The sequence below is a fragment of the Agelaius tricolor genome, unplaced genomic scaffold (assembly GCF_023055355.1).
Source record: "Agelaius tricolor isolate 1412-34295 unplaced genomic scaffold, bAgeTri1.0.p SCAF_7, whole genome shotgun sequence".
NCBI lineage: Eukaryota > Metazoa > Chordata > Aves > Passeriformes > Icteridae > Agelaius > Agelaius tricolor.
In genome coordinates, this window is record NW_027269267.1 from 38,456,232 (window position 1) to 38,472,419 (window position 16,188).

The 16,188-nt window shown below is 45.3% G+C and overlaps 1 protein-coding gene across 14 annotated transcripts in view; it reads right to left on the reverse strand.

The window, feature by feature from the left end:
* The window catches only part of GPC5 (glypican 5), a 602,268-nt gene that overhangs the window by 496,728 nt on the left and 89,352 nt on the right, over window positions 1–16,188 (reverse strand). For all 14 annotated transcript variants that reach the window (XM_071430982.1, XM_071430983.1, XM_071430986.1 and 11 more), the window contains exon 3: window positions 10,807–11,501. In XM_071430982.1, the coding sequence (XP_071287083.1) occupies window positions 10,807–11,501 (695 nt within the window). The remainder of the gene's footprint in view (window positions 1–10,806; window positions 11,502–16,188) is intronic.

Here is a 16,188-nt window from a genome sequence, read left to right on the forward strand (position 1 = left end):
TGTCAGAAAAAAATCTTTACATATGGTTATTTACACAAACATAGCCATGAATGAATAAAAAGACTGCACAACTACATGTATCATTAAGTGGAGCAGTGGCCGGTGAAAAGTGAAACGCCCAGGCTAGATAAGTGTCCAGCCAACCTCCAGCCAGTCAGGCACTTCCCCAACCCGGAGTCAGGGCTTTGTGCCTAAGGCGATGTCAAGCCTTGCGGACGTGTGGCCGCAGTAAAGAGCTCCGAAGTCGCAGGATGAAATGAAGAGGCGACCCTCAGTTTCTTCGGGGGGGTGGTTTTATTGGTAGGGAAACGTGCAGGTTCGGTGGAAGAAGCTGAGAGCCCCGAGGCAGGGAAAAAGCCTCGGTTTTACAGAGGGTGGGAGGGGTGAAAGATAGCAAATCAGAGAGGGATACATTAAGGATTGGCATGATCGGAGAACCCATCAAACACAGTTGCGGGAGGGACCCTGGCCCCTAACCCAATCACTCGACACTCTGGCCCGAACTCTCTAGAAAAAGAGGCAGGGGTGTCGAGTGACAGGCAGGCTGCCAGGGGTGGGGAACAAGAAAGATACATTTGGTAACCAAGACAACTGGGGAGGGGTTTGGGGACTGACACAAACTGGTAACAGGGCAGGACTTTCTGAGAGAACAATGGAGGGAAAACTGAACAAGCATAAAACACACCACAACATCTCCCCCTTTTTCGTTTAAAAATAAAAGAACTGTAAGGGCAAGCACCGTTCAAGTAAACCTAAAAGGGTGGAAAGTATAGTCTTCAGGATGGACTCGGCCCAGCTTGACAGGCCCCATCTTTGAAAGAGGTCCCCCAGCCAGTCTGATGTCTGTTGTTTTATTTGGTGGACAAGGCCTTGCATTTTATCTACGGCCACCCTCGCGTCTTCAGCCCGAGATGACAAATTAAGGCAGCAGAGGCCCTCAAACTCCTCGCAGCGGTGGTGATGCAGTAAAAGCAGGAAGTCAATTGCCGCGCGATTTTGGAGGGTCGCTTTCCTTGTAGTTTCTTCGTCTGTGAGGAGGTCTGATAGCGTCGCTGACGTTAAATTGGCTTGCTTAGCTACCCAACACTCCAGGTGGGCCAATTCACCTAGAGACTTGGCCACAGACACCCAGGGCAAAAACAGGGTGAGGGCTACAGCTTTTGGTTTCGACCGATGTTCAATTTGGGAGTCACAATCCGGGTTGAGATCTTTGAGATCTCTTTTGGAGCGGGCCGAATTTGGTTGTGCTCTTTTCATTTTCCAATCGCGAATTTGGGTAATGCTGGGTGTAAGCAGCGACAGCCGCCCAAAAGTGCAGATACCTCCGGCTAGACGAGTGGGGATGCCAGCCCAAGCTCGGTCTCCACAAATGAAAAAGATACCTCGGGGCAGGGACAGCGGTTGGCTACCCAGGGTGGAAGCAAGTGGCATCTCGATGGTCATTCGACACCACTGGGCAGCTTTGTACTCAGGCCTTGATGGTTTGATCCACGAGTACCTGCTGTCCCAAGGGTTAGGGGCGAACTGAAACCAAATACAGAGGGAAGCATTGGCTGAGCCGAGCAAATCAAGCTCTGGAGGTTCAGAGCTCAAAGGGACCAGCCCCTTGACTCCTTCTCCCCAGGCATTTTGTGCATTGATTTTTAGAGGAGGGGTCTTGGATAAGAGGGAGGTGAGGGAAGTATTGAAAGGGGAGGGAAACTCATTAAGGGAGAGAGGGATCCCCACAAGGCATGACGACATCGGGTCTTCTGCTGAGCCCATATCTAAACATATGTGTTCTTGGCCAAGGGCACTCGCGAGGGTGCGCCAAACGTTGGCCTTGGGCTGGGGGACGATCCATGGGCCCACTGATGGCATCAGGGTCCAGATGAGGACAGCTGTCAAGCGGGCTAAGATGTAGACACGTTCCATTGGGGGAAAACTAAAAACAAACAAGAGACAGACATAAGGAATGACTCTGAATCAGGTCCTGCCCGGGGCAGGGAGAGGGTTAAACTGGGAGTGGCTCCATCCCTGGGAGCTTCCGCCGCCGCCGCCAACATGCCTCCGTGACCTGTTCTACGTTTTCTGCTCTCAGAGTCTTCCCAGGGCGGAAGGGCTTGACCCACTTAGCGGGGATCCATCTCGGACCTGAGGGGGTGGACACGCAAGCGTATCCCCTTCCCCAAGTCACTAGATCGAAAGGCCCCTCCGTTTTCCAGGTCTCCGGATCCTTAATCAGGACAGGAGGCCTGACCCTGGCCTGCAGCTGCTCATGTCTCCCGAAATGTCGCACGATAGGCGGATTGAGATTTTCGAAAGAACAGTTTAGGAAGTTAATGGTAAAAAGCGCCTTCGCGAGACGGATATGGGGGGACTCCACCTTCACAGCCACTCGCTGTTGTTCTAAAACTCTCTTTAGGCTCTGGTGGGTCCTTTCTACCACGGCTTGGCCTGTCGGGGAATAGGGGATGCCGGTCTTATGCTCTATTCCCCATTGTTGCAGGAAGCTTCGCAGCTCCCTGGATTTATACGCCGGGCCATTGTCTGTTTTCAGGACCTTGGGGATGCCCAGGACAGCAAACGCTTGAACTAGGTGTTTTTCACAATCTGCTGCCTTTTCCCCTGTGTGGGCAGAGGCATAGACTGCACCGGAGAAGGTATCCACTGAGACATGTACGAATTGCAGACGGCCAAAGGCAGGGATGTGGGTAACATCCATCTGCCACACCTCGCAACTAGATAGACCTCTGGGGTTAGCTCCCAAGGGTATTGTTGGGAGCTGGTGGGACTGGCATTGAGGACATGTAGCCACGATCGCCTTGGCCTGTTCGCGTGTAAGATGGAATTGTCGAACAAGGCCAGGGGCGTTCTGATGAAATTGCTGGTGGCTGATCTTGGCCTGACTGAACAGATCAGGGAGTGGGGCAGCTTGAACAGGAGCGGCAAGGGCGTCAGCACGCCTATTGCCTTCCGCAATAAATCCAGGCAAATCGGTATGTGACCTGACATGCATCACATAAAAGGGTTGCTCTCGGTGGGAGACTAAGTTCACAAGTTTAGAGAGCAAGTTAAACAAAGGGATGTTTGATACCTCCTGTAAAATTGCATTTTCGGCTCTGGAAACTACACCCGCGACATAGGCTGAATCAGTGACCAAATTGAATGGTTCAGAGAACCTCTCAAAGGCTCTGACGACTGCGTCCAACTCAGCAACTTGAGGTGAACCTTCCACCTCTGTGACATCTGCCTCCCACCGCTGAGTCTGAGGATCCTTCCAAGTCATCACTGACTTGTGGGATGCTCCAGACGCGTCTGTAAAAACTGTCAAAGCCTTCAGAGGAGTTCTACTCTGAACTGATTTTAGAGACAATGTGAATTCCTGATTGAATAATTTGTGGGCCGGCCGATCTACTGCGATTTGGCCGGTGTAGCTGTCCAAAGCCAGTTGAAGCATCTCATTTGTTTCCAGAAGGTTATCAATCATCTTTCTTTTTAGATGGCCTGAATCAAATTTTAAAGGAATGTGGATGCAGTCAAAGTCACAACCTGCCAACTCTCTGATCCGTGATCTAGCCTTTCTAATCAATTCTGCCACCAGCTCGGCTGGCTGCGTCATCCTTTTGGACCTGTGATGGCTGAGGAACACCCACTCTATGATTAAGAGGGGATCCCCCGAGCCCCGGTCCTTGCCCTTGATGGAATCGTCCCACTGGAAAATCACCCCATGGAGGTGTGGCAGCTTACCTAGAACAATGAATTTAAATGGCAGGCCCGGGTGATATCTGTGGGCCTGCCTGGCCGAGATGGAGTTTTGGATCTTCTCCAGCGCTGTCTGGGCCTCTGGGGTAAGGGACCTTGGAGAACTAAGCTCTTCTCCCCCTTTCAATAAATTGAAAAGGGGGGCTAGGTCTTCTGTTGGAATGCCTAGCCAAGGCCTTACCCAATTCAAGGACCCACACAGCTGGTGGACATCTGCCAGGTTTTTGATGTTAGTTTTAATAGCCAATTTTTGCGGAACAATGGTCCGCTTCGTTATTTCCAGGCCCAGGTACTTCCAGGGTGGCATCTGTTGAATCTTATCTTGCTGGAGCTCGAACCCTGCAACAACCAATGCATCGACTGTTAGGTCAAGCGCGTGGGTAAGTAGGTCGTTGGTCGGAGCGCACACTAGGATGTCATCCATATAATGGTAAATAATGGTGTCTTTGGCGGCTGCACGTACTGGGGACAGCAAGGAGGCGACGTACCATTGACAGATCATCGGGCTGGCCTTCAGGCCTTGCGGAAGGACTCGCCAATGATAGCGCTTGCTTGGGGCTTCACGGTTGATGGCAGGAACCGTGAAGGCGAAACGCGGAGCATCGTCCGGGTGTAAGGGAATTTGGAAAAAGCAATCTTTTATGTCAATTACGACCAAATTCCAATTTTGGGGGAGCATCGTTGGGGACGGCATCCCTGGTTGGAGAGGCCCCATATCTTCAATGATGTTGTTAATTTGGCGGAGGTCGTGAAGGAGCCGCCACTTATCTTTGTTGGGCTTTTTGATAACGAACACTGGGGAGTTCCACTCTGACATGGTCTCCACCAGGTTGCCCTTGAGTAGCTGCTCCTTAACGAGCTCATTGAGCGCCGCTAATTTTTGCTTGTTGAGCGGCCACTGCACTACCTGTACTGGTTTATCAGATTTCCAATTCAGTTTCCAGGTAGGGCGCTCATCAGTGACCGCTGCCCGAAAAACCTGGGGAGCTGCTGGGAGGTCAATTCGGGCTCCCCACTGGGCTAAGAGGTCTCTCCCCCACAGGGGTTCCGTGTAATCTAATACGAATGGGCGCACTGAAGCCAATTGCCCATCCGGCCCCGTAATTTGTACAACGCTCTTTGATTGACGTGCCAATTGTAAACCCCCGACACCTCGGACGTGGCCAGGCGCGTTTTGCAATTCCCAATGTGACGGCCATTCCCGGGAAGGAATGATCGTTACATCTGCTCCTGTGTCCAACAAGCCTTTAAGAGGCTTGCCCTCTCCCCCTTTTGAGATATGACAGGTGACATGAGGCCTTTCCCGCCCCAGGACCTGGGCCCAAGCTACTGTTGGATTTTGGAGTTCAGCCGGAGGAAACCCCAGGGCCCAAGTTATTTCGGGAACAGGGATCGCTTGCGCGATCACCTGTCCCTTGGGCAGGAAAGTGGGGGGTTGGACACAGTGCAGCCCCACGGCGAACAGTCCCGGGTCAGATGGCAGAAGACCTGGAATTATGTTCACCTCTAAAGGTGTGTGCTTAGTGTCTCCGACAACGACGTACTTACACCTTATCCGCCCCCAGTTTCCTGGGCATTCCGGGCTGACTGACACGAGTTGAAAATCGGAGTTCTTAAGATGTAGTGGCTCCGTCAGCTGCAGCCGGAAGGGTCTGAAAGCAGAAAAGGTAGTTAGCACGGGTCTAGGTTGGAGACATGCAACATGTGACAAGTCCGGTGAGAATATGTCTTGTTTGGCAGGCGGCGGTCCCTGAGATCTCCCCTCCCTGCGTGGTGTTAGTTGTCCCGCCCTATTTTTATCATGGCGCAGGGGGGAACTGCGCTCAGATGTTAGTTTTTTGTCTGGGTTTTCCCCAGGAGTCCCTGCCCCCTTTTGAATTCATAAAATTCCCGCCGCAGCGGGCAGTCGGGCATCCAATGCCCGAGCTTTCCGCACAGATGGCAGGGTGATTTGGCGGCGGAAGGACCGGGAGCAGGCGAGCGGCAGGTGGCTTCAGAGAAGGTGTTTTCAGGCGCCTCTTCTGTGGCGCTGACTCGGGGTGGCAGCTGTTTTCTCTTCTCTCCCTCCCTAGATGGCATGATTAGGACTTTCCGGGTGCAGACTTCGAGCATATCGTGCAGCGAGGGGGGTGGGTGCATCGGGAGGCTGAGGATGGCATCCCTACACGCAGAGTTTGCATTCGTGGATGCTACTTCCTTCAGGATATGTTCCCGGGCAACTTCGTCCGCCACTTGCTGCTCGACAGCTTTTCGAAGACGCTCGACAAAATCGAGGAAAGATTCCTCGGCGCCCTGAAAGATTCTGGAAAAAGAAAGGAGAGGAGCCGCCCCCGGCAGCGCCAGGAACGCTTTCTCGGCTGCCCGCGCTGACTCCCGGAGTGCTTCCTGGGGGATGGCACTCGCCTGCGAGTGCCCATCTGCCCAGTTGCCGGTCCCAAGGAGTTGATCGATGGCTAGGACATTGCCCGTTAGGTCCAGCCCCGTGTGGGGCCGTTCCCACAGGCTCGGGAGGGCCTCCGTCACTCCCCTCTTCCAGGCTGCCTCCCACATAGCCCGCTCGGTGGGATTGAGCAGACACGTGAAGAGGCGCCGGATGTCAGAGGGGGTGACATCGGCTTCGGTAAGTGTTGCCTGCAACACTCCCCGAAAGTATTCGCTGTCCCGGCCGTAATCTTTCTGTGCCTTGCACAGCTCCTTAATTTGTGAATGGTGTAAGGGGACCCACTGGCGACGCACCCCACCATCTCCCTCTGGATGGTAAACAACCGGGGCTGCGGATGGTATCGCAGCAGACCCCGGTTCCCGGTTCCCAACTGCTGCCCCCCCACCGGAACCCAAAGCGCGGGAGCCGGCAGGGAGAGCGTGGGAACCGGGAGAGGAGGAGGTAGGGGCGTGGCTGGGAACTTGAGCAGGGCGATCCGATATCGAGGGACCCTCCCAGGAGGCGGAGACAAGGGGTGGAACCTTTTGACTGGCGGGGGGTGGAGAGATGGGAGGTGGTATGGGAGGGACCGAGGGAGGAGCTATGGGCGGGGATGTGGGAGGAGAAAGGGGAGGGACTACTGAAGAGGAGGTTTCTGGAAAGGAGGAGGGACCAGGAGGGGGGAAGGACGAGGGGGTAGAACACTGGGAGTGGCCGACTGGCAGGAAGGGGTTGGAGCTTGGGAAAAAGGGATTCTGGGGAGAAGAAGAGGGCTTTCCCGCCATTTCAGCCATGTGGTTGCCTCCATCTTGGGCCCCATAGGAGCCATTTTGGGGAATTGGAGGCGACTGGGAGCAAACTGGGGACTTAGAAATTAGGGTTTTGGATTTTGGGGTTTTAGAAATTGAGGACCTGGGGGCGGGAACAGGAGAGGTAGGGGAAGACGAGGAGCCCCTAAGAGACTGGCCAGGACTCTTAGGGCGGGGGGGCCGAGGATTTTGAAGGGGGCTAGGGGACGAATGGTCACCCTGCGCGGGGCTGGAGCGCGCTGCACCTTTCAGAATCCCGGTTTTACATTTGTGGGGACGGGAAGAAGGGTTAGGGGTAGAGGGAGAGGCGGGAGAACTGGGGCACGAACTAAAACTGACCGAAGGTTTTTCTGAGTTTCCTCCTGCTTTCAAGATAGATCGAATTTGTGAAATCCAAAAAGCTAACGGAGAAAGCGAGGTGTCTCGTGATCTAATCAAGTTTGATAACTTGGCATTTGCCCTCTGCCAAAAGGCAGGATCTTTAATTAGATCGGGGGAGACTTCGGGAAACTCAGAAAAAAGCCATCGGATTAATTTTTTAACTTCCTTTTTATCAACGGAACAACCCCCCCCAACTAGGATACCCACAACTTGGTAAAACAGCCCCTTCTGAGCTGCCGAGAGCGAAAACTTTGCACCCATCGCTCGATGTTATAAGTGGCAGCTGCGGAAAAGCCCCCCCCGTTCCAGTAAACGCGAAAGAAAAAAAAATAAGGGTGCCCACCCCCGGCCCCTGTCTAGAGAAAAAGAAGGGTGGTGACGAAACACCAATAGAGGGGAAGGCGACAGGGAGAGTAGCAGAATACTCACGAAGTCCGGAGGCGACAAACGAAAAGCTGGAACGAGGGGTTTCCTGCGACAGGACGACTCCCAGGTGCAAGGAGCTGCCGTCCAGGGTCCCCGGGGAGCGCTACCTCGCGCACAAGGTCTGCTCGACCACAGGGTAGTTCCGCGACCGCTGGGATTCTCGAAATCCCGTCCGTGGGGTCCACGAATCCGAGAAAAAGGGGGGGCCCCGCGCCGGGCGCCAAAACTGGAGCAGTGGCCGGTGAAAAGTGAAACGCCCAGGCTAGATAAGTGTCCAGCCAACCTCCAGCCAGTCAGGCACTTCCCCAACCCGGAGTCAGGGCTTTGTGCCTAAGGCGATGTCAAGCCTTGCGGACGTGTGGCCGCAGTAAAGAGCTCCGAAGTCGCAGGATGAAATGAAGAGGCGACCCTCAGTTTCTTCGGGGGGGTGGTTTTATTGGTAGGGAAACGTGCAGGTTCGGTGGAAGAAGCTGAGAGCCCCGAGGCAGGGAAAAAGCCTCGGTTTTACAGAGGGTGGGAGGGGTGAAAGATAGCAAATCAGAGAGGGATACATTAAGGATTGGCATGATCGGAGAACCCATCAAACACAGTTGCGGGAGGGACCCTGGCCCCTAACCCAATCACTCGACACTCTGGCCCGAACTCTCTAGAAAAAGAGGCAGGGGTGTCGAGTGACAGGCAGGCTGCCAGGGGTGGGGAACAAGAAAGATACATTTGGTAACCAAGACAACTGGGGAGGGGTTTGGGGACTGACACAAACTGGTAACAGGGCAGGACTTTCTGAGAGAACAATGGAGGGAAAACTGAACAAGCATAAAACACACCACAACAATTAAGCAGGATACTCTATAGATTCTCACATTAACACCTGCATAATTATATATGATACTTCCAAACATTCAATTTTTTTTTCTCTGTTCACTTCTTTAAAACTCACAAAAAGTAATGAAATTCTCTTTTAAAACTCTAGACTGCTGCGTACCTAAGCAAACCATTATTTGCTTGCTCATAATCATCTTTTCCCTGTCTGTTAGAGTCACTGATGCATTAATTGCTTATCAAAACCTGAAAGAGTTCATGAGTCACTCTGAAGATAAGATAAAATAAATATTAATGAGCCAATTTCAATGAAATTCCCATCCTCTGCCTCTTAAAGTTGAAATAATATATTTATTACATGCTAGAGTTAAGTCTTGATACCTAATAAATGGGAAAATATGAAATATACTGACTAGATAACCATGTTTGAAGGGATCATTGCATTATAGTCTTATTTGACCAAATTAGTGATCAAAGAGAAAAGACTGGTCAATTATAACAGAGAAATTAGGTGAAAGAGATGTCTAGGTCTGGTGCAGTTGGAGTCAAAAATGAAGTATGTAGGTTTTGAAGCTGGGAAATGCTTCTATACACACATCACATTAAAATCACAGATGATTTTAATGTAGCATTAGTAAAAGCATGATCTTTGAACAAGCACATTGGCAACAAATATCATTACACAAGAAATTTTAGTATCTCTTACATTGAATGAAGGATGGGGAGAAGGAAAGCATGCAGTCTTCAGAAATATCAAAATAAAGCACTATATTTTGGATCAATATGGAATTTTCATTAAGCAAAAACACTAAGTGGAGGGCTCTTCACCCATTTAGTTTTTTACTAAAATTCAGTGAAATATATACTATTTTGGACAGTAAAAATTGTCATTTTGAAAACATGAATGTGCTGAGAGATATTTAAGTCTGGGCCAGTAATAATTCACTGTTGAAAATCCAAGTCTAAAACGTTTCAAATTAAATGACACAGGATGAAGTAGGAAACACAGGTCCTTCCCTTGAACCTTTACTTGGTTGTTCTAGCTTGTTCCTGGAAATGGTAGGCAAGAAAGATCTCAAAGAAATCAAAGGAACAACAGGTTATTTCCCTAAAAGGCAACCGTAGGTCTGAAATAACTTGGGAATTAGAGAGACATCAGTGAACCACTTTTGAGTCAAAATGTTAGTGAAAAACCCTTTTACAAAAAAATGACAGCTTTTCTCAAGAAGTTGAGCAGCAGGATATTACGGCTCATGAAGTTGGCTGGTATAAAGCAGATATAGTGGGAAATCTATAGCAATGAACCCTGTTATTCACAGATTACAGAAGGATAAAGAACCCATTTTATCTGACTCTGGGTTTTAGTAAGAAATGAAGAAACTTCTATTTCTGATTTAGGCTAAGCTGTTTATTGTCAGAGGTCATGTCAGCTGCTGAACAGTTGAAGCTGACACAGCTTTAACTTCAGCTAATCAGTTTTGAGGCAGTCTTAGAAGTGCTCCTGCACCTCAGCTAATGTCACAGCACAGGGACACCCAGACACCCTCTTTAGGGTGTACTAGAAAACTAAAGGCGTCTCCCCAAACCAAGCTGTCCAATCCAGTACTTAACACAGAATATGCCACTCTCAGTGAAGTCTGCATGTAATAATACAAGATAAAATGTGGATTAAATATAATACAGGAAAAATTTGGATTTTGGTAGTTACCCTCACAAATTAGCATATATATAGCTTTTTTCCCTGAAGTGGAGTTAAATAGTGTCCACTTTCCATAACAGTATCCTAAAATTCTTAACACATTCACAGCTAACAGAGCTCTCACACAATTTTTTTTTCTCTTAATTGTAAGATAGGACTTATTTCATGTTCCAAATGAACTGTGCTGCTTCCTCTGAAATATTCCAATTTCCAAGATTATGGAAATAATATATGCAAAGTCATAGGTTCTTTAAGGCAGGCCAGGGGTATCTAAAATAAGGATTGTTTACATTTATCATAATTTGCATATAAGACAATAATCAAACAATTTTCTCATGTTCATGAAAAGTATCTTTTGTGCTCCCAGAAACTGCTTAGCCAAATAAAGCTGAACTCAGATACAAATGTGTACCTCACCATAAAAATGGCCAAACAAATAACAGCTATCAGTGACACCTTTCCTACTTTCATGTTTGCCCTGAGTGTGGATAAAACCAGCGTCTTACCTGCTCAGATACCTCTGGCCCGTTGATCCGAGCCTGTACCAGAGCGTCGTGGACAAGGGAATGGAAGTTAAGCAGCACATGCTCAATGCTGTGTACTCCACTCAGGGCTCCCGAGAGCTCCTCCAGGGCCTGGATGTACCCCTGCCAGTGGAGATCGACTTCTGCTAGGTCGGCCAGGCAGCCCCGGATGATGTTGAGGCAATAGCCCAAGCAGGGCTTGCTCAGCGTCAGCCCCTGGCAGTGGGGGCAGTACTGCATTCTCAGCAAAGCCCTGCTGCACTCTCTGGAGAAGCGCAGGTGGTCTGTCGTATTGATCACTTCAACCCCCAAGTTCAGAGCCTGCAAGAAAGCCCGGCTGGGTAAGAGTGATCCTCCCATCTGTCCTATGGCCTTTTTGGGAATGTTGCCAAAGGGCCTGATGTCTCTTCTCGCCGCTCGGAGGCACTCCGCGTACTCCAGGGAAATGTCAGTCAGACCAGGGTTAATCACATGGTTGTAGACTACTGGAAACAGGGTGTCAAAAAATCTATTCACAAATTCCTCTGTGCTGGCATCTGTGCCAAATAAGAAGAGCCCAACATCTGTGAAAAACTCCTGCACGTGCACAGCAGCCTCAGCAGCCATGCTTCTATACGCATTGCAGAAAAGTGTGCTTGTGTAATTCTCAGCCAGCCTGATGAGCACTTCAAAGGTTTCTGCAATAAATCAATCAATCAATCAATCATTATTTTTAAGGTTTTAAAAAAAATAAATTAGAGTAAGAACATAAAACAATTATATTAGGACAACTTACATATACCCCAAATTAATTTTTGTGTTAGAATTTTTGAGGAGACAAACTTCTCACAAACTACGACAACTGTCTATTCTATATAGGGAAGCACCTTACAAGTAATGTTACAACGCAATTAATAATCCATATTTTCTTTGCAGGTTACATTAAACACAACCTAAAAAAAATATAACAGGAAGTAATTGTAAGCTGTGTTATTAAGTTACAAAATACAGCAAAGTCCTATTGTATCTGTCTATGCATATAAACACATGAGCTCTCATCTCACGACTCATTCTGCAAGTTGCAAGAAACAGCTGAATGCTCTCAGTAAAAGTCATTCCTCTTACCATCCTAAACGGATGGGCAAAATTAACATTAAAAAATATAAACAACTGTTCAATTCTATTAAAACTTAATAACTCTTAAAGATCAGTTTTTATTTTGTGTCTTCCAGGGGAAGCAGATGTTCCAAACACACATAAGAACACTATTTTAAACAGTGCTGTTTGGTCTGGCAATTGGAAAGAACTGCTTTCCTCAGGAACTGATGGATAATCCCTTGCTGAGCCTCAAAAACTGGATAATAAATAAAGCCTGAATGGACCAACTTGCATTTCAAACTTTAGGTGGTAACCCTTAAATACATTGAGTAGTGTTTAATAAAGCAGTTAAGTATACTAGAAAAATATCCTCTTTTGACTTGATCTATGATTTGCAGGTAAGAAAAAACATCAGCTTTCAAAACAGAAAAGTGTTTACATTGAGGAATTCCCTAGATCCGCGTGAGAAGGTTGCTCTTTAGGGAAGGCAATGATGCAATATATGGATCAAAAAGAAACTTGGCTTAGAGTTGAGAATAGAAACACAGAAAGATATATTACAGATACTAACCCATTTTATACACTCAGCTACATGGCTACAACTCAGCAACTTTTTTTTCAAGTTTTACAAGTTTTCATGTATTTCTTTTTTCACATTAATTTTTAAATAAGATTGTAAAAATAAAGTAAGGAAAAGCATGAAGTAGTTAATATTGTCTAAACAGTGGTGTTAAATACAGGCAGAATCAAATAGTGTGAAACCATGTCAAGTGATTTCTGAAGCAATCTGAAGTCTGCTGGTCAGTCACTGACTGAAAGGTATAGTAGAAAAACCAGAATAAATGTAAAAAAGACAAGACTGGCTACCACATATTTTATAAATACTTATGCATAAGTGCCTTATATTATGATAAAATGTTTGTTCAGTTCAGGTCAGTTCAGAAAGGATTCTTGCTGGCTGCAGAGAGTTTGAAATTGTATGCTTTGTGAAAAGATCACATATACTTTTCAGTCTCTCTCTTCTCCAATAAAAAAAAGAAAGATGCTTCTAAATCACAATCATTCCTTTGCTATCTGTAAGTCTTAGTTTCGTATTTCATGCCACTCAAATTGAATTTGCTGTTCTCTTTTCTATTCTTCTAGCATTCACACAAGTAAGAAAAAAGTGTTGACAGCTCACAGTAAAGAGTCAGAAAGTGCATCTCACTTATGTGGTTTTTTGGGTTTTTTTTATTGCTGTGTCACATACATATATGAACTTCTCCTTAAGTGAATTTCACTATAACCATTCATAGACACCAAATTCTTAATGTCAAAAATCAAAGAGATTAATTTGTTTCAAAGTCATACTCCTGAAGCCAGTACCCTTCATGAAGCTATATTCCCATCAATGGAGACCTATCCAACACAGAAAAGCCTCTTGGGTTTATCCTGTGAGTTAAGATGCAGAAGTTCCAGCTGAGTACCTCTGCAGCCCCCAACACCTCCACCAGCCCCTCACACCTCATCCCTGCACCACAGGAGACTCATTTCCTTCTGGAGCAGACAATGAGGCGTAACAAATCAAACAGGGCAGATGAAATCGATCAAGATGCCCATTTTAAGGCATCTGAACTGAGGATGAGATCTCCACCAGCTGTACAGGCAGTTTGGACACCCAGCTCCCATGGAGGCATGGGTATATGGGAAATTAAATTACAGCCCTAAATCATTAAATATCTAACTGTAATATATCTCATTTTTACTGGGGGGAATAAGGAATGCAAAGAACAAGCAGGCCTACTATAGAAATTTTATTTAGTCGCCTAAGAGTGTTTGATAGCATTTTTAATGGTAGATGTCATTTTTATTTGCCTGTCTGAAAGGGCATTTGTGTTCTGCAGGTCTTGTGTCACATCTGTAGGCTGTTTATTATAAACATTCTGCATTTAAAATGGTACTACATGGCTGTGCTGAGACCACTGAATTAAATTCTAGGTAACTAGTTATCATAGACTTGACAACCCTTCATATAAAATCCTGGAGCAGCCCAGAAGAGCAAAGACCAAAAAAATGAACTAAAATTGATTCTTGGTTTAGATGGCTTAAAATAATAAAATGTGAAGAATATTAAAGCTTTTTTATTATTACTTTTCCTAGACGGAAAACATAAAGTCTGTGATCTAAATGTCTGTTACAATCCACGGCTGCAGTACCCTATTACAAAGTGCACAAATACTAGTTGAAAGAATAAATCATGCTTCATGTGGACAATCAATAGATTTTACAATGTGGTCTAAACAATAACAAATCTTCAATACTGAACTATATTTCTGGTGCCTCAGCAACCCCCAGATAAATGCGTATAACACTTAACTACATAATTTACTATTTCCACCTTTTTAAATAGAATGTGATGATACTGGCCACTTGTGTTTACTATTTTGTATCATGTTTTTTAATTGTCATTTTATTATTTCTTACAGAATTTGTTAATTTTTTTTCTCTACTGGTACATTTTTGACTTATAATCATGGCTATTTCAGAGATTTGTTTTGCTCTCAGCAAATTTGCTGACATACAGCAAATCACACCTATGTTTACTTTCAATATTGAATTGTTCCTGTGAATACCTTATGATGGCAATCTGTGTCATTTATACCACATTCTGAAACTTCAGTGACAAGTCAAGTTATACTGGTTCAATACTGCAAACTGTAGCAATGTGTTTATCTTTTAAATCTATGGGCTGAGACTAACATAATCAGCATTAATTACTCAGCAACATAGAAGAAGTGATGAGTTTTCAATCAGTATAAATGTAATACATATAAAATACATTTTAAGTATAACTAAGATGAGCTAGACAAGTTCTTTCTATTGTTATCAAATGATTTTTAATCTTCAGGGTCAGTGTCTCTTATCTCCATAATTTATGAGATCTTCATATTAACTGCTATAAAATATCCTACAGATAGTTTGTGCAACCCTACTATTAATAATGTCTAGTTTTTACACAGATGACATGTCAATTTTGTTTTTCTTTGGTGACAATTGAAATGATTGTTTGTACATTCCTAAATCAAATTTCAGGGTTGTCAATATTTTAACCAATTCATTTTTTTTAAGAATAGTAGTATTTCTCTTCCTGGAACACAAGGTTAGGAAATTTGTAGATGAGAACTTGTTTGTTTTATGTATAGCATTTTTTCAGCTGATACTTCATACCTGTACATATATACATTATTTTTTTATAATAGTGTGTTTAACAAAGTGATTACAAAGTGATGTAAAAATAACCATCAGGTCATTGCTTTAAAGGATTTGCTCTCTTCCTTTAGCCTTTCAGTTCCTTAGAGCCATGGGTAGTTCTAAACTACAAAGAAGTTCCAAGGTATCAATTAGTCCAGTGGATAAACAAGGTTAAAATAAAAATCAGAAGTATACACATGACTTGTTTACTAGAACAAAAGAGAATGAGACCAGTTTTTTATTCCTGGACATTAATCAAATTTAATGGAAATACTGCACAGAATGAAATAGAATTTGGATTAGAGTTTAAATCAGCCCTACAATTCTCATCCGTAATAGTTTTGGCAAAGGGTCTTAATACTATACATACCTTAGAAAATTAATTTGAAGTACATTTCTATGGAATCATGCTGTTGTAAAACAATTACATTTTTTAAATTTTACCCTTTCTTTACACAGATGTTCGGTAAATCTGCTAAATGAGAAAATGCATGGTTCTAAATGCTGAGCACTACCTTTTGAAGCACATATGGTACTTAATGCAGACATAGTCTAATAAATTAAAAATCCAGTATTAGTAGTGGTCCAACAAGTTGTGAAGTCTTATAATTTGGCAATTTTACTTACTAATTCACCAGCCTAAATTACATATTATAAATTAATTCACATTCAGGGTAACATATAGAACTCAATAAATTATAACCAGACAGGTTAAAATCCATCCTTGATTTACGACATTGTATTTACAAGACTGCCTTTCACAGTCCAGAGGAGATCCAAAATTGATGAGCCTGGACTAGCTGAACGGTCAGCCTATAATATACAGGAATCAATAACTAAATCCAAGCAAACCCAGAAAACCTAGCAATGTTATAAATTTATTATGATTTGAAAAAATTCTGTGGGAAAATATTGCCAGCTGCCATTGATGTTTGGTGATCTTGTAGATTTTCCTTCTGTTTATGGGTAGCACAAATAAACCAGAAGCATCATACTCCCTTTTCTAAAGATTTATAGTACAATCAAATGTACCTTGCATGCATTGTCCTTCTAGAG